The 20,805-nt window shown below is 48.2% G+C and overlaps 7 protein-coding genes across 7 annotated transcripts; 5 read left to right on the plus strand and 2 right to left on the minus strand.

The window, feature by feature from the left end:
• Positions 1–37: 37 nt before the first annotated feature.
• On the plus strand, positions 38–3,903 carry AO090010000742 (uncharacterized protein; the record flags this gene model as incomplete). The annotated part of the gene is made up of 8 exons (XM_023233507.1): positions 38–190; positions 366–395; positions 2,350–2,458; positions 2,514–2,663; positions 2,714–3,387; positions 3,442–3,507; positions 3,559–3,644; positions 3,696–3,903. 8 exons carry the CDS (start codon positions 38–40, stop codon positions 3,901–3,903), a joined length of 1,476 nt encoding a protein of 491 aa, XP_023094315.1.
• A 429-nt stretch (positions 3,904–4,332) lies between these two features.
• AO090010000741 (uncharacterized protein) lies at positions 4,333–5,486 on the plus strand (the record flags this gene model as incomplete). Its single annotated transcript, XM_001827639.1, has 3 exons — positions 4,333–4,824; positions 4,900–5,116; positions 5,176–5,486. The coding sequence occupies 3 exons, from the start codon at positions 4,333–4,335 to the stop codon at positions 5,484–5,486; spliced, it is 1,020 nt and encodes a 339-aa protein (XP_001827691.1).
• Positions 5,487–6,090: 604 nt separating this feature from the next.
• On the minus strand, positions 6,091–7,264 carry AO090010000740 (alpha/beta hydrolase; the record flags this gene model as incomplete). The annotated part of the gene is given in 3 exon segments (XM_023233508.1): positions 6,091–6,155; positions 6,235–6,923; positions 6,933–7,264. Coding segments are annotated over 3 exon segments (1,086 nt in total).
• Positions 7,265–7,993: 729 nt separating this feature from the next.
• On the plus strand, positions 7,994–8,941 carry AO090010000739 (FAD-dependent oxidoreductase; the record flags this gene model as incomplete). The annotated part of the gene is made up of 2 exons (XM_023233509.1): positions 7,994–8,633; positions 8,685–8,941. The coding sequence occupies 2 exons, from the start codon at positions 7,994–7,996 to the stop codon at positions 8,939–8,941; spliced, it is 897 nt and encodes a 298-aa protein (XP_023094313.1).
• Positions 8,942–11,252: 2,311 nt separating this feature from the next.
• Positions 11,253–11,685, plus strand: AO090010000738 (uncharacterized protein; the record flags this gene model as incomplete). Its single annotated transcript, XM_023233510.1, has 2 exons — positions 11,253–11,270; positions 11,374–11,685. 2 exons carry the CDS (start codon positions 11,253–11,255, stop codon positions 11,683–11,685), a joined length of 330 nt encoding a protein of 109 aa, XP_023094312.1.
• A 4,703-nt stretch (positions 11,686–16,388) lies between these two features.
• Positions 16,389–17,777, plus strand: AO090010000737 (uncharacterized protein; the record flags this gene model as incomplete). The annotated part of the gene is made up of 5 exons (XM_023233511.1): positions 16,389–16,538; positions 16,769–16,959; positions 17,016–17,138; positions 17,198–17,278; positions 17,339–17,777. 5 exons carry the CDS (start codon positions 16,389–16,391, stop codon positions 17,775–17,777), a joined length of 984 nt encoding a protein of 327 aa, XP_023094311.1.
• A 382-nt stretch (positions 17,778–18,159) lies between these two features.
• Positions 18,160–19,836, minus strand: AO090010000736 (uncharacterized protein; the record flags this gene model as incomplete). Its single annotated transcript, XM_023233512.1, has 2 exons — positions 18,160–19,457; positions 19,551–19,836. The coding sequence occupies 2 exons, from the start codon at positions 19,834–19,836 to the stop codon at positions 18,160–18,162; spliced, it is 1,584 nt and encodes a 527-aa protein (XP_023094310.1).
• Positions 19,837–20,805: the final 969 nt, after the last annotated feature.

Below are 20,805 nucleotides of genomic sequence, written 5' to 3' on the forward strand. Positions count from 1 at the left end.
AATTGCTGGGGCTAGTAGCATAGATGTTGAGAGACAGATGCTGGTCAAGGAAAGACTGATGGTTATGGAGAATACTTTGGGGTTTGGACATATTTCGCACGCTCGACAGTTACTGGAGACCGTATGGGCGGATGAGGCTGAAAGGAATTGGGCAAGGGTGAGATATAGCCTGTTCCCCGGGATGGTGTTTGTATGAAATGTCGCATAGATAACGAAGTAATGTGATGGAAGTCATATATTGTAAATGGTAAATACATAAGACGTTCAGTTCCATTGATTTGTCTACTGCGCAATCGCCGCGACTAACTCATCCAAATGCTTTCGCATATCGTATCCGCAAACTTCCTCAATCGTCAACTTCCCAGGTCGATCTGTCGATGAACTCCACCCAATACGTTCGCTGAGATCTTCTCGAGCCCTGAAACTAGCTTCCTGCACGCGGGTTGCTCTCGGCTTGCGCAGCTTTTCGTATAAGCTAAGTCCTTCGGTGACACTATATTGTTCGCGGAATGTCCGGTGGAAAACCAGGCCTAAAGCTCCGGCATCTTCGAAGGCCATACAAGACCCTTGGGATTGATCCGGCATCATTGGATGGGCTGTTTCTTAGTACAATCTCATCTTCCATCAATATGAGGGATAAAAACGTACCGGCATCACCAAGAAGGCAAACCTTACCCTTAACCCAGTACGGGTAGGGCTCATGCCGATACACTACATCGTTAGAACAGCTGTCCTGAGCAGAAAGGGAATAGAATACATACATCGCCACATTTTTATATCCTCCGCATTCAACATCAACTTCTTCATCCTAGGATCCAACCCAGGGAATGTGTCCACCAGTTGTTGGGGCGTAGCGGAGATATTCCATCCATCTTCACGGAGCTCATTATACTCTGCCGGGTAGAAGCAGTAGCAGCTTACGACCTCGCCGTTGCTACAGGGAGACATAACGATCTTGTCGATGCCAAAACCACCCCAATACTCGATGGCTTCGTTAGAGATATAATCGTCGAGTCCGAGGGAGCGCAGTTTATCGGCCCCGATGATGCAGCGGTAGCAACATGAGGTGGACATTGTCAAATTGGGGGTTATTCCGATTAGGTTACGAGAGGAAGACTTTCTTATTTAGTACTCTGGCAATGGTAAATGGGGCTACTGGGACCAGAAGACGTACGCGAATACCATCAGCAGCGACGATCAGATCGGCTGTCGCTGAAGCGCCGTTTTCAAATTGGATGATGCCTGCTTCTGCATCAAGAGCAGTGGCTTTGTGATTCACTTTGAGTGTACACTTCGGGCCTTCGCCGGGCTCTTCGAAGGCAGACTTGAGAAGTTCTTTGTGGATGTCAATCCGATGGAAGTTGTTGTAATCCTTTTTTAAAGTAACTTATCAGCAAAGCAATATTGTGGAATATGGAAGGAAGGCATACAGTTCCAAACTTCGACTTGTAGTCTCCTAATCCGTACTCGCTTTTCACCTCTCCAGTAGACCAATCGTGCATAATCAACCTTTTCAAAATCACCTGGGGCCGTTAGTATTGGCTTATCCAAGACATAGGGTATCGTACCGGCTTTGCCGCTTTGATGTCTACACCCCATTGCTCGAGGAATCTTGATCCATTGGAGGCAGCACTCAGCGAGGCTCCCACCTCCCCTGCGAAGTCGTATCGTTCATACACCGTCACGGAATGTCCTTGACGCCGGAGGGCCACTGCAGCCGAGAGGCCGCCAAGACCGGCGCCAATGATGGCAATGTTCAGAGGAGAGTCAGTGCGAGAGGGCATTGTCGTGCTTGTTCTTCTTGATCCGAATGATGATCATAAGTCCTACTCTCGATGGGTCTTATATCTTTGCACGGCTAGTGAAGGGACGTCTACCGTCATCCATATCCATAGCAGCGGCAAGCTTCATCCGACGTTATCAGGGCAACAGCCACCCCGGCCTATCTATGCGACGGATGCATAACAGTCCCCACTTACGGCTATCGTTATCATCCTGGGAAAGTATAGACAGTCAAAGCACTAGTATCAATGTAGCTACACTTAATTGACTCCTGCTATAATCCCTTTAAGATCATGCCACCCTCAATCAAAACTGTTCAATGGCAAATACAGTGAAAATGACACCTACCAACGAAAAAGACATCGGGATGAACGGCAAATTGTCCGGTGATGACTACGACGTCGGAGATCTGCACGATGACCGGGCCCTGCTTCGGAGAGTCGATTGGCGAATCCTGCCTGTCATGTTTCTAACGTACTTCCTGCAATTTGTGGACAAAATTTCCCTCAATGTAGGGGGTCGCTACCTCTTGGCGTTCAGTTGTGACATACGCTGACTTGACGATAGTATGCGAATGTCATGGGCCTTCAGGATGATCTACATATGAGTGGAAACGACTTTTCATGGTTGGCAACGGCGTTCTTCCTGGCGTATGCTGTTGCCGAAATCCCCCAGGGTATGTGTAGCATAGCTAAAATGTTCAATTCTATGATACATGCTAATATTAACAGGCATTCTCCTCCAGAGATTTCCTATCACAAAGGTGCTTGGGGTCAATGTATTTCTCTGGGGTGTGATTCTGTGTTGTTCAGCAGCCGCACAGAATTTTGCTGGCATGATAGCGTTGCGTGTTTTGCTCGGAATGCTGGAGGCTGTTATTGGTATGTCAATGTGCTTTCACTTCGAACCATCCCACTAACTACTAGGTCAGCACCGGCCCTTACCATGTACACGAGCATGTGGTACACTCGCGCCGAGTCCACACCGAGATATGGCTTCTGGTACTGCGGCTTAGGCATGGGCCAGATCGTTGGAGGGTTGATTTCGTTCGCTGCTCAGCACGCACCCCCGAATATGTCCTTCCATGGGTGGCGTATCATGTTCGTCGTGATAGGCGTGGTTAACGTAGTCGCTTCTATATTGGTCTTGTTTGTCCTACCGGAAAATGTTGAGAAAGCCAAGTTCCTCAGTCAAACGGAGCGCGACCGAATTGCACAACGTCTTCGAGATGACCAAGCTGGAGTCGGCCAGAAAGTCTTTCGCTGGGGCTCGGTAATGGAAGCATTTGGTGACCTGCAAAGCTGGCTTCTCGTCGTCCTGACTATTTTGATTACCATTCCCAGCGGTGTTATTACCACCTTCTCGTCCATCCTGATCAAAGACTTCGGATATACGTCGAAGCAAAGTGCGTTGCTCAATATGCCCTCGGGGGTAGTTAGTATTGCGGCGACGACTCTTTCTACATGGGCTATCGCTCGTGGGTTCTCGCGATGGCTGGCTATTGATGTATTGTTAATTCCGACGTTGCTGGGTTCGTGCTTAATGTCGTTCCTACCCAGGAGTAACCAGGCAGGATGCTTGGTGGGCATTTACATGGTCAATACGGTATATTATATCTTCTTGCCGACTGGGTGATAGAGAAGGGACTAACTGAAGTAGACTGTGGCTCCATTGGCACTGATTTTCGCTTGGACCGGAGCAAACTTCAAAGGGTACACTATGAAGGTATATTTTCCTACCCTTCCTATCATGCTGGACGGTAGCTGAGAGTTACAGGTCACCGGCAGTTCTCTTGTCTCCGCCGCATTCAGCATTGCTAATGTTATTGGTCCCCAAACCTTCCAAGCGAAGGATGCCCCTGCGTAAGCACCACTACTAGTAGCTCTATGTGCCTCTAAATCTAACTATATCAGGTATATACCGGCCAAAATCACGATTGTGGCGGTCAACGCCGGTGCAATTGTGGTATCCAGTGCCCTCCGCATTGTTTATGGACGACGGAATGCGAGAGCCGATCGTCTGGGAACCCCGGCGAGAAGTCGCATGGAGGGGAAATTGGCTAACGGAAGGATGGCAGAGGAAGACGTGCAGGACGACGTGAACTTTCGATATGTGTATTAGCGGCTGGTTAATGTACTAGGGATGGATATCCATAATGTTTGTTACTATCACTATTATTGAGAATGGTCCACCATTGACGAATGATATAAGTAAGCTGCCTACGTATCCACCCTTTTGTAGACTGGAGACTCCACTCCACACAGACCTCCGAGGTAAATGATTGATTGATAAGAATAGTTCAATCGGTGGAACAATAATTTCAGATAAGTGGGAAAGCCGCCTTCCGAAATTGCTTGCGTCGGATTCATTTATGCATGAGACGATCTATTTAGGTCTCCGCCGCTCTAAACCCACTTATCCGACGGACGTTGGATAACCACTGAAATTCCCCCAACTTTGGCTGAGTATTAAAACCAGGAATTGCCCGACAGCTCTCTCAGACAGCATCAGTGAACTTTTTTACTCTTCGAAAATCCCACAGAATTAAGCATGTCTAAAATTCTAGTAACAGGCGCCAATGGCTTCATTGCCGCGCACTGCATCTCTCTCCTTCTTTCCACAAACCACCACGTCCGCGGCACAGTCCGCTCCGAACAAAAGGCGACCGCGACGCAAGCAGCCCTGACTGCCGCAGGCGTGGACATAACGAACCTCGAACTGGTCGTTATCAGCGACCCGACTGATGTAACCCAGTTTGCGCCCGCTGTGGCCGGTTGCAAGGGCATCTTGCATCTGGCGAGCGCGTTCAGCTACGATGCCACGCCCGAAGAATTTGAGGAGAAGCTTCTTATCCCCGCCCTCAAGGGAACAGTTACCGTATGCGAAGCTGCCTCACAGTATCCCGAAGTCAAAAAGGTGGTGATCATGTCGAGCTTTGCGGCGGTTTATGATGCCTCGTTGGGGCCGCAGCCCGGAAGGGTGTATACGGAGAAGGATTGGTGTCCGTTAACCTATGAAGAGGGAAAGAATGCGAGCCTCGTTGTATGTGTCCAATTTATCTACCTTCCTCTGTCTGTTATGACTAGTTTGGATCTAGCACAGCACTGACCATCACAGCCAATTGCATACCGAGCGTCTAAAGTGATAGCTGAGAAAGCAGCGTGGGATTACGTTCGTGACCACGAAGTCAGCTATCAGCTGGTCACATTGTGCCCAGGGATGGTCTTTGGCAAGATGATTCATCCGATCGAGTCGTTATCGCAATTGAATGCCAGCAACCAGATTGTTTGGGATGTGTTGAAGGGCAATGGAATCCCACCTACAAAGGCACCCGGTAAGTCCGCTGTTTTAGTTATTCCAACAAAACGGATTACCCTGACGAGTTCATCTTAGTATGGATTGACGTTGAAGACCTTGCCCGGACTAGTCTGCAGGCACTAACTGTGGATCTACCGTCTCACCAGCGCTTCCTGGTGACGGAGGGATCGTACGACACACAGGAGATAGCCGATATAGTCCGAAAGGAGCTTCCGGAGAGCCAGGATAGGATCGCAGAGGGAGAGCCCGGGAAACGAATAAAGGATACGCATTACTCGTGCGATTCAGGAAAGGTGCAACTGATGTTGGATGTGAGGTTTAAGCCGTTGAAAGAGAGCTTGGTAGCGTTGGCGAGACAGCTGTATGCGTTGGAGCAGGCCTCTTAGATGGGCGTCTAGGATACAAATATTGGAATGAAATGTGAGGGTTTTATAATGGGGATATTCTTCAGGGCCGTTACACACTGAAGAAGTAATCATTTTAGCGTACAGGTATAAATCAAAATGCTCTCTGAGCTTTCATAAGCGCCTGGAGTAAGTGGCACTGGTTTAATCTTGTGAATCTTATCTGCGCAAGAAATCTAGACTCAACATGAATATAGACAATCTTTTGCTGTAGATGTTATCTCTTAATCACTAATAGCAAATAGCCGCGTTCCATAATTATCATGGACAATGTTACATTAAGGGTAAACATCTTATTTCAACTGCAAAGGCAAGGTCTAGCCAATCTACACTTGGGTACTGGGTTTGTTTGCAAGACGAATAACCAGCCTTTTAGACCATTCAGATATGCTTCCAAAGCTACGGTTCTATCCATATACCGAAGCTATATTGCACTAAAGTCGTCACCCAAAGTACATAACTAAATCATGGCCGCCATGAGTTATTAGGAACTTAAGAGTACTGGGCTCAAGGAGTGCATCGAATTTAAGTATTCTTTCTATATCAGATTCAGTTGCTCTTGATTTAGGAAAATAATACAATATGTCTAATGTAACGCAACCCGAATATGCGCAGCCGTCTTGTCTATAAACTCCTTCGCCTGCCATAAGTCTGCGCCACGTCTGGTCAGCATGGGTCTCCAAAACACCCGGAAGGAAATGAGCAGGAAGAAAAGTAGAAATCGTCATACCGTTATCCATATGCATGAAAGGGTGTGGCACGCCTTCAAACCTTTTAAGCGTAACTTCATTGCCACCCTCCACTAGCTTCATTGCGTACGCCTCTCCTTCATCTCGTAGCGGATCACAGCCAGCAGTGTAGATCACCGTCTTGGGTAGGTTGGTGAAACTAGGCGCATTCATTGCATTCGCATACCAGCTGATTTTATCTAATTGCTCCTTCCTCAAACCCACATCGCTGGAAAGGCTTTCCCATTTGAGATTATCGAACCACTTCAACCTGGCCCAGTTGAGAGTGGGCGCGTGCTCCATCTGTTGGACAGAGGGGTATGGAGACTCGCTTGCAGAGGCGTACTTGGAGATATCGTCAATGACGGGTGTGCCCACCGCGACGAGTTTCAGAGGGATGCTGGCATCCCTTGCAAGGTGGGCCACGATCAGGGCGATGTTTCCTCCAGCTGAGACACCGCCAAGGGAGATGCGGGTCGTGTCAATGTTGAACTTGGAAGCGCCCTGGGCATGAATGTATTCCAGGGCAGCAAAGGAGTCTTGGATGCCAATGGGAAACGGCTGTTCTGGGACCAGCCGGTAACCAATGTCGATTACACAAACGTCCGCTTTGACGGACAGATGCTTGCAGATATGAGCTTCAGTGTCGAGGTCGCCAAGGCCCCAGCCTGCGGTCGGCATTAGTCTTCTGCTAGATTACATCCGAGGATACAAGAGAGGGAAGGAGTGCATACCACCGCCATGAAAATCAATATGCACCGGCCAAGGCCCCGGAGACGATGGCTCGTATACTCGCACTGGAATCAAATCGCCATTATATCCCGGCACGGTTGCATCGTATATTCTAGCTGGATCGGGGGCTGGCCCGGTACCATAAGAATATAACACGGAATATTTTGATCGAAGAATGGCCAAGTCTATGGGCTTGTTGGGGGTGTTGGCGACATTTTCATTGTAGAGTTTGATAAAGACGGGGTCCAAATGAGGCAGGACGGACGGGTGGATAGGGTTCAGGGCTTCGTGTGCTGTCATTTTTGCTTCTCTGATTGATTTGCTATTGCTATCCTATGGTCGGATAGTGTGAATCTACCGATGATTTATACAGTGATTCGGCTGAACGATTCCTGAGGCGATCGGCAGTTTCCGACGGCAACGTCCAGTCCTAATCAGAAGTTGGAAGGTTGAAGCCAAAGCCCCGCATCGCGTTCACTTATCTATGCGACGGTCCGATCGTCGGATAACCTTCAACTTAGCCGACCCAAGGGTCCTAGTCAAAGATGATAGTGATGTCAAGGGCAATCCTAGTAATAGTAATAAAGACAACACGTTTACCATGCCTTACACCTCCACTACATCTCAAAGATTCGCAACATCATGGATCCTGTTCTTATTGTTGGCGCCGGCATTGTCGGCTTAACCCTCGGCCAGGCGTTAAAGAAGGTTTTGCTCACACCTACCCTCAACATGGACTTAAAGTAGACTTATATTAACAGTGAATAGAAAGGCATACCTTTCGAAATATATGAGCGAGACTCCACACCCGATGCTCGTGGTCAAGGCTGGGCTATCACCCTCCATTGGGCGCTGGAATATCTTCAGCAGATGCTCCCCGCAGACGTTCTAGCCCGGATTCAAGATGTCCAGGTCGATCCGGACGTTGCCCTGAACGATAATGGGAATTTTCTTTTCATCAATCTTGCCACGGGAGAGCCGAAATTCAAGATCCCGCCCTCTGTGCGGTGGCGCGTAAACCGTGAGAAGATGAGAAAGGCCTTGCTCCACGGAATCGAAGACCGGGTACACTGGGATCGAAGAGTGGTGGGCGTGGATCTAGAGACTCTACCAGAAAAGGTAAACTTGAAGTTTGACGACGGATCCTCTGCGACTGGAAGAATGGTCGTGGGGGTCGAGGGAAGTCGGTCAGCGATCAGACAAATGTTAAGACCTGATGCGTATAGTAACGTACTGTTACCAATCCGATTTACAGGAGTAGCTGTGGATCTCTCCCCGGAGGACATCAAACCGCTTCGCTCTATGGATCCGCTTCTGTTTCAAGGATGTCATCCTGAGACGGGGGCCTTCTTCTGGTTTTCTATGCTGGAGACTCCGCACGTGAATGGAACAGTTGGGACAGATCATGAACGATATCGAGCGCAGATCTGCATGTCCTGGCCGGTACATACCTCCGCTGACGAGGTGGCTCATACTGATGAGGGCCGTCTGGCCAATATGAAGCGCCGGGCCGAGGGCTTTGTACCCGTTTTGAGAAATGCAGTTCAAAAAATACCTGAGGGGACCCCCGTACTAGAGATCAAACTGGCTGACTGGGAGTGCCTGGACTGGGATAACAATAATGGCCGTGTGACGCTGGCTGGAGACGCTGCACATGCTATGACAATGTGTAAGTTGTGCATATCTGTCTGGACAACGAAAGGATGCTGACGATGACTAGATCGTGGTGAGGCTGCAAACCACGGACTCCTGGATGCATTCCATCTGGCGGATGCCATCGCTCAAATTTACTCTGGACAAACTGGCCAAAAGGCTGCACTGGACATGTACGAAACAGAAATGAGAATGCGTACAAAGCGGGCGGTGCGATTAAGTCGACAGGCATGTCGTGATGCGCATTCTTGGGAGCAATTAAATGAGCACTCGGCGATATTGACAAAAAGATCAGTTGTCGGCGAATCTGCACGCTTGGCGTGACTGTAGCAAGATCTTTAGGTTCTTTCGTCCTATAAATTATGAATATGTATTACTTTTACTTAAGCTCGGATATGAATGCGCTTGAAGCTTTGTTCTGTTTTGGTTATAAAATTGACTACGAATTCCCCAAAACGATAACTCACATTGAGTAAAACCAGATGGTAGTTCACGTGGAGATACCTCGTAGAAGTATATAACATCACAGTATGTCAGGGAAGTACCCCATTCTTGTTTATATATGGTGTCTAAAAACTAAAATGTAATGGACACTATAAGGGGCTACACTTTGGCCCGCATTTGCACGTCACCAAAGTTGTAAGTGAGTCATGCTCTTGACTGGATTAATATTCAACTGGACTGATGCTTTTTGCACGACTTTTACATTAATTCAGCAGTTATCCATCATGTCTTCTACCGACGCTGGACTGGGAAACTTTGCAATCCTACCGCCTGAGCTGCGGCTTTGCATATGGGACTGGCTGTTTCCAAGGCATATCATCGGCCCACTAAAAGGTCCTCCAATATTTAAACGGAGGCGAACTCGTCTCGCTATCCTTCGCACCAGCAAGGAGCTATATGCGGAAATCTCACATCACTTGTACTCTCGTATAAGCGTCTCAATTCGCCTTAACCCACAGAAACGACAATGGCTCTCTTTCCGAATCCCTGAATTACGCCTATCATGGCGAATCGAAGAGAAAGAAGATGCTATTCAACGTGGCTATGATACGTTTCCGTTCCACAAGGTGCCTATATACATCGGAATTCACCCACCCAATCCTGCGTCCCTTGGTGATTTGTTTCGGTTGTGGCAGAATGTCCGGAGCCTTATCAATATTCTCGTACATGCACCATCGATCGAAAGTATGCATGCGCAGTTCCTGTGTAATATGAGATCTAGGTGGCATGAGGGGGAACAGGGGTTGAAGAGTGTCACATATTCTCTTATAATCACCAATTCTACGATCACCAGATCATATATCTGCAATTCTGCCGACTGGAGAAAGTTCGATCAATGAGAGTATCGTACCCAACCGACTTGGATGGAGTGCTATGCTGGAAGATGGAGGACGGTGCAGGAGTACATCTCTTCAAGCAAAACTGTGACAACGATAATCATTGTATCTGCGGCGGCCTACACTTTCGGATTTCTTCTGAGTTTGATAGTCTGGAAGATTTCTTTCACAAGATGAACAGGTGCTTCAGAGACATGCTATTTGGAAATATATTGCCAGGGAGGACCGCCCGTGTCCTGCATCGACAAATTATCAAAGAGATGTACCAGGAAAGAATGGACAGATGGGAGACAATGTTACTCAAAGAGAGGATAGAACGCTGACTTGCTGGTACACTAAAAGGTCCGGAAATGTGCAGAAACCGGATTGAGAGGATACTGGGGAATACTGACTCAAACGAGGAAGACTGGCAGGTGCATGGCAGGGATTCCTGCAGCCCATGGTGTCAGCGTATTCAAAAATGTTCCCTTTTTCAGTGCTTTCCTCTTACTCGTCACATCGCTTACGTTGTTCTTAGTCACACTCTTCAGTGCTAGATGGAGGACAGAGGGAACAGGAAATCGCCGGGTATACTGTGTGTAATCTTAGCAGTGTCTATCTATTATACGTGTTAAGGCCGGCTCACAAGTATTAGCCCTGTTGTGGGATGATCAGAACGTTCAATTCGACGCCGAATTTGGAGGTGCATCGCCATTGAAAGGGGTATACTAAACTTGGAAACAAGTACTTATCACTCGTAGAGGGTTTCCAACTGTTGAATTGTGTCGAGCTAGTGTGCAGGTTTGCCCATAGGGGTGACTACCCAAACTAGATGGCGCTCAAGGGCTCAGAGGCGGACATCCTTGAACATGTGAGTGCCTATATGCAAGGCTGATCAACTGCTGGTCTTGGCTGATGTTATGGAAACAACACATTAATCCTTTTCGCCAAGTGATTTAGTGTATTGGTGTTTGATGACATAGGTCCTGGAAGACCCCCTAGGCCAACATTTCCCAATGAACACATGTGCCGAGAAGTCCAACCAAATACAGCAGTGGGTGAAAGACCATAGTTGGGAGCTAGAGAGCTAGTAGTAATGATTCTTTGTTTGTCGGTAGATCGTCTTTTTTGTGCCAGTCCACTGTGGCTGGCATAACCTAGTCCTAGGCAACACTGTTCATGCTTGTTTTTTGTTGTTTTGGAATTTTATTTTCTTGCTTCTGAGAAAAGTTCAAAAAGTGCTAATCTAACTTTCTGTAGGTGTACACATCACATCTTACTGTTCCCCAATTTTGTTCTCTAGACTACCAATCTCCATGACTACTCCTTCCGCTGTTAGCTATCAGGCCCTTGCTGGGGAAATAATACGGCGCGAGCTGGCTTTGGAGGTGACTGTCTTTCTTCAGGGTATTTGGATGATTTGACTGATCACTACAGGTATCTAACATAAACCACCTCAGTTATAGCCGAAGCAACTTGGTCTATCAAGTCGATCTTTCAGAACCCACCAGGGAAGTCTACCATGGCTCTCGTAAGCCAGAAACTGTGGCAATGCCCGAGCATACCAGTCACTTGATTATTCGATTTTTCAAGCCGTTTGATACTTTCAATGAGGACCTGCGTGTCGAGAACAAAGTAGCCGCGATGACGGTGGCTCGGTCAGCCCTAGCAGACTCAGCTCTACACACCATCGTCCCGCAAGTCTACGCTTGGAACAGTGGCGAGAATGAGCCAAGTGGACAGGCATAGGTTCTTGAAAAATACCATCCTGGAAAGAACCTTGGCGATGACTTTCCCACTCTTCCTTCCGATAAGCAACAAGTCCTTCTTGCTCAACTTGCAGAAGTCGTCAAGCCTTCCAAGACTACGATTTCCCTGATACTGTCAAGGGCTTGGGGGGTTTGGCCTTTAACGCCGATGGAAACGTGTGTGCAGGTCCACCAAGCTTTCAAGTAGTTGGAGGCCCTTTCTCTTCGCATGCGGACTTCTATAGGGGTCTCCTTGACTGGCAATTGAGCGCATCCGATCGGTACGAACTGATCAATGGCTGGCGGACCAGTGGTCTGCGCGATCGCTTGGACCGATTTGTGGCCGAGGGACTCGATGGAGTTCTCTCAAAACTTCCCACGGGTCGTCCAACTTTCGTTCAAGCGAGCCTCGGTGAGGAAGCACCAATTCATTTCTTTTCACTTTTTGCCTTGCGAAAGTAATCCTGTCCCCAAGCGAGATCACTAATCTGGAAACATAAAGAACTTCTTAAAACCCTCTACGACCCAGACACCCTTCATATTACCGACTTGCTCGTTTCCCATATCTCCATTCTTGTTACTGAATATCTCCACTCCTCCCATAGCATTTCTGGTGCTCTTACCGTGCCATACTCCGAGGAGACAGGAGATCTCCGTGAAGCCATTCTGCACGGATTTCCCGATGCAGAAAATCTGCCAACTTCTAAGCCGATGCGCCAAGGTCCGGCAGAGTTTGGCAGTGACCGCGATATCCAGTGGGATCTTGCAAAGGTATGGAACGATGAACTGGTCAACGTTGGAGCGCTGCGGTCGCCAACAATTGACGGGGCAGACGATTTCTCTCGGGTTCATTGGTTTATCGAGGACCTTGCGCCGCGGCATTTGTTTGACGCGGCTGTCGTAGAGATCTGGACTCCTGAGCAGTTGGAGGAAGCTCGCAAAGAAGTTGAGGCGACGCTGGGGAAGTACCTTGATGGTTGGGGATTCTAGATGGCCTTGGACGATAAGGTATGTGATTCAGCTTCATCAGGCTCAAAGGTGTGGCAGTGTACTGGTCCGAAGACAAACCCATAAGTCTTAGCCCTAGAGAGCTCTGTTTAACAAGCTACAGAATCGAAGTAACTACCTGCAAGGCAATACATGCAGTGTTGTAGGTGATAAGTCTGTCCTTCTAGTGACGCAAATTACAATCATCTTGTCCTCGTGTATTATCATGTTCGTTCCCCAACGGACGCAAGGGTATTGTGAAGCTACTCAAGGAGTATCCCACCAGAAGAGGTTGTTTGAGACGTCAAAAGACTGCCAGTTTCATGACACAGTCCGATGAATTGCTGATACGTAGATACTCTCCCAAAGGAAAGCTTTTGGGACTCTGTGGAAAATGAATCACCACAGCCCCCCTGGAATGTTCTCTCACCCACTGGAAGAGTGGGATGGCGAGGTGAAACCCAGGCCTTGCGAGATTGTAGATGATATGCAAAAGGGTTTGCCACTACTATCAGACAAAACACTACAAACCGTCGCTATGTCGGCGTACCATGCAGAAAGCTGTAGCTAGGTGTTTCTTTTCACCCGCGAGCCTTCCAGATCTGGTCATTGTGAAGCTTGGCCAGCGACTTAAAAGCCATTGAGAAACGGATTCAGACGAATTGAAAAGAAGCAGGTGGCTCAATCCAAGAGAGGGACAGAAGCTGGTAGGTATGCTTGGATAGCACTGAATTTGTTCTTCCAGAGTAGTATATGTAGCCGATAGCTTGAGTAAAGAAAGGAACATTATTTTACCATTGGTGGGATTTTCCTTCTCGGGGCTATAGAAGGTAATGAGGGGAAAGCCGACTCGTTGTCCCAAGTAAATTGAATCTTCGGTGTGGGATAGAGAATAGTATTGGCCTGAGACCAACCCTAGTTTTGGACCAAACTGATCGACATTTGCGGGATAAGTTGATTATACCAACTACAAAGCAGTGACTCGGACTATCACATGGATCAATTCGAGCGATGTGATGAAAGTACATAACTAAGTTTCCCAATTTTTATTAATTTAGACGCTCCGAGCCCAGAAGCCAACGGGTGCGGTTGATCAACGAGCGTTGACACCGTTAACATTTGACTTATGCACAACTTATGCACCTATGAACTCAAAGTGGCCGGCCAATTTATGGGAAGCACTCTACATCTCATCATGACTATGTCCTCGGTCCTTATCTAATGCGTCCTTATCCTTGCTAGCCTCAAAGTTATTGCATTTGGCCATAGAAGTAGTAATAAGACATGTGAAAGAAGTCAACCGCATCTCTTTGGGAGAGACCCGATATCTGCACGCATTGCATGACAGTCTGAACTACCAAGGGGGGAAGGGGGTTAAACTAGAGATCTAGTTCTGTCTACGATGTGCTTTCGCTATAGTACGTTGGGGCCTCGGTCTACTCTGGCAGGCGATATGGTAATTATCCTGGGGCAGAGAAGGTAACTGTTTGTACGTGGTAGCACCAATATGGCCCTTGAAGCCTACCATGATTTTGACAGATTAACTTTCCATCAAGCTAAAGACACCAAGATTATAAGTATAGGCCCAAAAGCTACAATGGACTAGCAGTATCGGTGTAATATCATATCTATTTCAGTCGATGATATGTTCTTCGCTGTCCCTTTGCTGAAACCCATCAGCCTTAATCTTGGCGAGATCGTGTGTTGAATTGTTTGTCTTTGCGAGCAGCTAACACTTGACGTTACAGGTATTAATTACTCAGGAGAGTATTATAGCTAAAAATCCATCGCCACCTATAAGGTGGCAATAGATCCTCAAAAATTCGTAAGGTTCTAGAAAGCACCTATAGATTTCAGCCTTCAGGAGCTTTGTTGAGCACAGCTCAGCGGGACAAGAATGGAGCACTAGATCGGTTTTGAACGGAGTTCAATTTCGCCTAGGCCACCGGTTCTTTTGCTTCACCCATAGCAGGCTTAGCAGCTTCTGATCTATCCCCTGACCGGGTTCTTGGCCACGACGTGCTAGTCCGTGACTTCCTCCCCGATTACCAGGAAGTTAATTCCGATGGTATTTATGGGTGGAAAAGGGACTATCCCTGTTGCGGCAGCTGTTCCAGCCTCTTGCGTGGATCTTCAAGCATAGAAGGCGAAGTCGAAGCGTGCTTAACGCCGCATAGCAACTCAATTGATCCCCTTTTGAACCTGTCAGGATCATGAGCGTCTGCCCTTGGTCCCCTTGCATTTGTTGCTCCGTACTTGAGCGTTAGAAGACTTGTGTCTCCCTCAGCGATCGGCGATTGTCGAAAATAGAAAATAGGAGCATCGCGCGGGCGTGCGCGGGGAGATGGCGGGCCGCGGCTTGTAAACTATCTTGCCTCCATTACTCGCCTAGACTACTAGACGCATTACTCCGTACACCGGGAAACACTAGCCTCTGTTTTCCTCACACAGTAGCGCTAACACCTCGTGTTCTCTCGGGTTTCCCATGGTTCACCTTCCGAGGTTATCCACTGATTGAAAGCTTCTGATTCAGACTGACAGGAGTCCACTCCGGATCAGGTATGTGATGTGCCATGCCCCCCATGGCTAACTTTTTTGTTGTCTGCCGGCATCGGCCATTAGGGTTTCATGAGAACAATCTTGAAACACGTGGTCGAACCGAAAAATGACAGCCTTTTTGCCTTCATTATCTCTTCTTCAAAGTCATATTCTTTTTCTTAGAAGAAAAAAAAAAAGAAAATTTTTGCTTTTTAGTTTTTTCGCTGTTTTGGCGCCATCCACCTTAGGTCGTAGTCTCTGTACTCCGTAGTCCACTTCCAGTACTTTTAGGGCTTAAGGTCTGAAATCTCCCAAAACGGACATTATATCGGAACATCCCCGGCTAAACAAAATCCACTCTCCACTTTGACCTGTGGAAAAAAAAAAAAAAAAAAAAAGGGGGGGGGCAAATTTAGCTTGTTGTTCTCTGGTCGGCATTTCGCAGACTCCAGAGGGCCCTTTTAGGCGGACTTCCATTGGTCTTCTCGAATACTACTCCTGCGCATGGTCCTCACAGCAGAATCGGCGCCGTCAGGTTGGGATCAATAGACATTCTTGGCACGGAGGAACGTTTTCCGAGCATTTCGGGGAGGAGGTTCAAACCCTTGAGAGAGAGCTCCCAGTATAATCTAGCAAGGCATCAGAGGCGCAACAAGAACGGACGTTGGCCGATGTTTCCACCAGAACCTCTTTCCCATGGTATGGCAGATAGATAATGAGCCCAGGGCCATTGGATTCTCACCGTTATGCTGGCTGAATCCAAACCTTGATGTCGCTGGACAGCGGAGATTGGCGATCGACAAAAGGCAATCAATCCACCCTTGTACAATGTGCCTGGCCTTGTCCACGGAATTGCCAGCGGCCCAGCGGTTGTAAAGATCGTCGATATTTAATTGCGATGTCAGAAGCTAACGGGGTCCACTTTGCTTCAAGCGGAGCAATCTTCCTATTCCTAATCACGCCTTGAAAGTAAAACGCAAAAGTGAAATCAAATCGACTCGAGTCATGGACCAAATGCTATTCTGAGCCTCTGGTCCCCACAGGAGGAGGCGGGGAAAACTTATCTGTGGCGGTTTTGCATCGCGTCTCTACTTTTCTCTTCTCTTTCATCATGGTGTTTCTTCCATCACACAATAACTACACCCCATATGCCGATTGACGGTGACTTAACAGTGGACCATGGCCATATTCGCTGACGACGCGCCCCATGTGGCGGGGAGTGTCATAATGCTTACGGCGGTTGCTTTCATCACCTATGCTTTGCGAGTGTATTGCAGACTGAGCAGAAAGTCTTGGGGCGCAGAAGATTGGATCATGACCTCCGCAGTGGTAAATGCCCCCGTGAGAGCGCTTTTCAAGGAGCCCAACTGACATTTCGACGACAACAGATACCCTTCTGTGTGCTCACGGCAGGCTGCCTCGGGGGCGCGTTCAATGGGATTGGTGTTCACAGTACTCTGTTGAATGAGCCTGAGAATCAAAGGTATCAGGCTGAAGGCCAGAAGGTGCTACACACCCACCATCCTCTACCGGCAGCCGGAAGCTAATTGACCCTCTAGTACTTCCTCATTTTTGAAGTTGGATATGTAGCTGCGATCATTCCGATCAAGCTCAGCATCAGCTGGATGCTAATCCGAGTGGCTGAGGGGAGGAAGTTGTACATCAATATCCAGTACGGTGTTATCGCAATGTTTGCGACGATGAATATAATTGCCTTAATATTCATCCTCATCAACTGCACCCCGCCTGAGTACGATCAACACACCCCGTCTGTGCCACGAACCATATTGCTAAACGAAGTTCCAGGGCTGCGTGGAACACGAGTCTTCTGAAGAAAGGAGCTTCCTGCCGACCTGCTCATGTTCTCACTGACATATACTACGCGACCACTGCTGTGAACATCGTCACTGACTGGGTGACGGCCTTAATGTTCGTCCCAAATCATACGCTGGTCTTTGAAGGAATGGAAATACTGACCTGAAGATTAGGCCTATCCCGCTACTGTGGCGTGTCCAGCTAGACCGTAATACGAAAATATCTATCATCGGGCTGATGGGCTTGGGTATACTGTAGGTACCTGTTGCCACTTTGCTGAACCGGTGGAACAATGAGACACTAAAACACAGCAGGGCCTCCCTCTCAGCCTGTATTCGACTCAAGTACACGGTCAACCTCCAAAATCAAGCCGACTTCCTCTTCGCGGTCGCCAACGTGGTTATTTGGGGGTTTGCAGAGAACGCGATCGGCATGATCGTCGGCAATGTCGCTACACTACGCCCACTGTTCCGCAGTCTTTTCGAACGAACGATTCGCAGCAAAGGATACGGCAGCCATTCTCACCGGACGGGTCCTTCGAGATTCGCCGCGTCATACGAATTATCCGGCCACGGGAAGAGTGCCAACAACACTTTCACCACGTCGGTTGTTGAGAGAGGCGTTCAGGGTAAGAACAGGGATAGCTACAGCCAGCTGAGCGACGGGGACAGCCAGAAGCAAATTATCCAGAACGACTGCCACGGACATGCTGATATCATGGTCAGTCGGCAGGTCAACATCACGTACGAGTAATATTGAATGTTGCGCGGACGGAGACAAAATTGTATATAATATAATAATAGGTATTTCTTTTGTATTATGAGAGTTCACTTATGATATATGACGGATCTCCAGGTACTAGCATGGTTGCTCCTATTTGTATACATAGAATGGGTGACATTTCGGTGTCCGCCATCTATTGCTAGATGCTATGTGCTGAATCGAGGTCAATGATTATCCCGGTTACTCCGTCATAACAGACGGTCTTATTCTACACTATACTGATGCGGATGAGAGGGAATATAGCTATCCAAGGCAGCTTATGAGAGCCTAACAGAGCATTAAAAATAGTTTGAAATAAGGTTCACTAGCATCTTTAGTGGTGCAGATATTCTAAGCAGATACCGTCTTTTCCTTATAATCTCCAGCGGAACCTGGGATGCCGCCATTCCAGGTCCTGTATCTGCCTGTCGGTCATCCCGTCAAGCATCCGGCCAACATCCTGTTTGTCTCGTCTCTGATTGTCCCAAATCGACCAGAGCCAAAGACAGCCTGACGTTACAAGAATCGTCGCCCCCGTGGCTAGGTTGAGGCCATTGCCGATATAATAATTGGGAGCGTCGAATGGCAGGAAAGACCAGGTCGCGACCAAGCCGCCGATATTACCCAGCATCACCACAGTTCCGATTGCTGACGCACGCGCCGTGTCCGAGATGACATTGGCTGCTGAATGGGCATTGCAAAGGACACCCACGGGGAACGAGCCGAAAGCAATCAAGAATGTGGCACCGTAACGAACGTGGGGGTCGCTACTTGCCAGAAACATCACATACCCGGCCATCATGAGTGGAGGTGTAAGAACAAAGAAGAGGAGTCGGCGATTGAAACGCGAGCTCAGGTAGGGGATTAAGAGCGTAGAGAAAGCGCCGATAATGTAGGGCGGCACGGTATAGAGCTGCTGGGAGATAATGCTGTGCTTCGGGTAGATGGTCCTCACAATGGTGGGCGCAAAGAAGGCCAGGCCCTGGACTGTCACATTTACAAGAAGCATGATCCAAGAGGTCGCCAATGTGACGGGGTTGAAGATCCCGCGCATGGTCTTCTTCGTGTCGAGCTTGTCTAGGACCTCAGTCACGCCTGCATACTCTGACTCCGAGCGGATTCGCGCGATGGCCAGGTCTTTCTCCTCCTGCGTGAGCCAGCGGGCTGTCTCGGGGCGATCTGTGAGGGTTAGGAATGCAAAAATAGCAACCCCGATAGTTATAATGCCTTCAATGGCAAAGATCATGCGCCAGTCTTTCAGGCTGCCGAAGGAAGGAAGTTTCAGGATGCCAGAAGCAAGTAGGCCACCGAAGGCACCGGCTAGAGGAGCCATCACCATGTACATGGAAATCCGAAAAGCAAGTTCCCTTCTCCGATACCATCGCGATAAATAGTATGAGATGCCAGGGAGCAATCCTGCCTCAAAGGCACCTAGGAGGAAGCGCACTCCCGCAGCACTTGATAAGTCGTGGACAAATGCCGTGCACAACGAGCATATCCCAAACCCCAATGTCAGGGCAGGAATGACCCAACCCGGTCCAAGCCATTTGCAGGCAATATTGGAAGGAATTTCGAAGATAATATAAGAAATGTAGAACACAGAGAGTAAGGTGTTATAGTCATAACCTGTCAACCCTAGGTCATCTTCAAGCCCAGCCAATTTCGCATTTCCTGTACCATGCAAATTTGTTAGTGTCACCCATCCACTTGGCGAAAGGATTTGGCTCTCCGTCAAATACGGCGACGAATGTAGGGTATCTTTACCAATATTTGCTCGATCGATAAAACAGAAGAGATACATCAGGGATGCAACAGGGACGATGTAGAGGTCAATCTTCAATCGCAGCCGGGACTCAGCAGCAGGGTCCAACTGCACTGTGGGCTGAGCGGATCTGGACATACAAAACCTTGAGTCAGCCAGGGTGTCGTCTGAAAAAAAAAAAAAAAAAAGACAATGACCATACCGATCAGTTGCAATAGGATCATATATTTCCGTAGAGCCGGTACTGTCATCCTCGACATGCTGGGAACCAGCCTTTTCCTCAGACATAGCGAGAAAGTTATTGGACCTGAGAGTTGATGAGCAACCGAAGCAAAATTAACTACACGGTCAATCAAAAGAATGAAAACGAGAGACGGACAATTTGACTGGGGACAGCATGCTATCGAAATGGAATCATCATGCGCAGCAAGTCTCCGCTTTATGTAGTCATAGAGGCGTAGTCGAACCCGTCTCGCTCCCAAGTCCAGCTCTAGACTGGAGCATGCGGGGAAGACGATAACCCCAGAGGCTCAGAGGTGATTCAAGGAACCAACCACAACTGGAAAGAACTCGGCATGGCTCGCAAATTAACCAGTGAAACGACCTAGTATCCCTAGGATTGTGTGGCGGAGAGCGGAAGAGCTTGGCATGAATGTTAGGGTGAGGGCATAAAGAACAGGGTTCGGCAAGAGAGCAACTTATAAATGCCGGGGTAAAGATATGGGGATGGAGTGCCCACCAATGCGAGGTCGAAAATTTCCCCATGAATCAAGTAGTCTAACCCCGGATGCGGGGATCTCTTGGCTTCTTGCATCTAGTATCTTAATCCCCTTCGTTAAGGCCTGATTATAGCTCTTGCTATGGGGCGGACTCTGTTTCTTGGCTAAATTAGTCCTTCCTGGGCCCCGCATGAGGACAAATTGAGTTCATCATATTATGACTGTCCAGCGATATGCGAAGATCTAGATCGCCGAGGAGGGTATTGGAAATCTAGCAGTCAGAATTAACAAGACGTCGCCCCCGGTGGGTAGGAAAATATGGTCAAATCTTCTGTCGCCTGAGCAGGTGAACATTTCTTCTTAGCTTAGTCTCATTTGCTTGTACCATTCGCTAGGTTATAAACCACTTACAGATCACCGAGGTCTCGTAGCCTAGAACGTTTACGCGGCAGCATAGGGAATTAAAGAACATATACAAATCAAAAAGGAAATTGAGATCACGATATATGACAGCAAAATGTGGCTCAAAGGAAGAGTC

Source organism: Aspergillus oryzae, chromosome 8, assembly GCF_000184455.2.
Source record: "Aspergillus oryzae RIB40 DNA, chromosome 8".
NCBI classification, from domain to species: Eukaryota; Fungi; Ascomycota; class Eurotiomycetes; order Eurotiales; family Aspergillaceae; genus Aspergillus; species Aspergillus oryzae.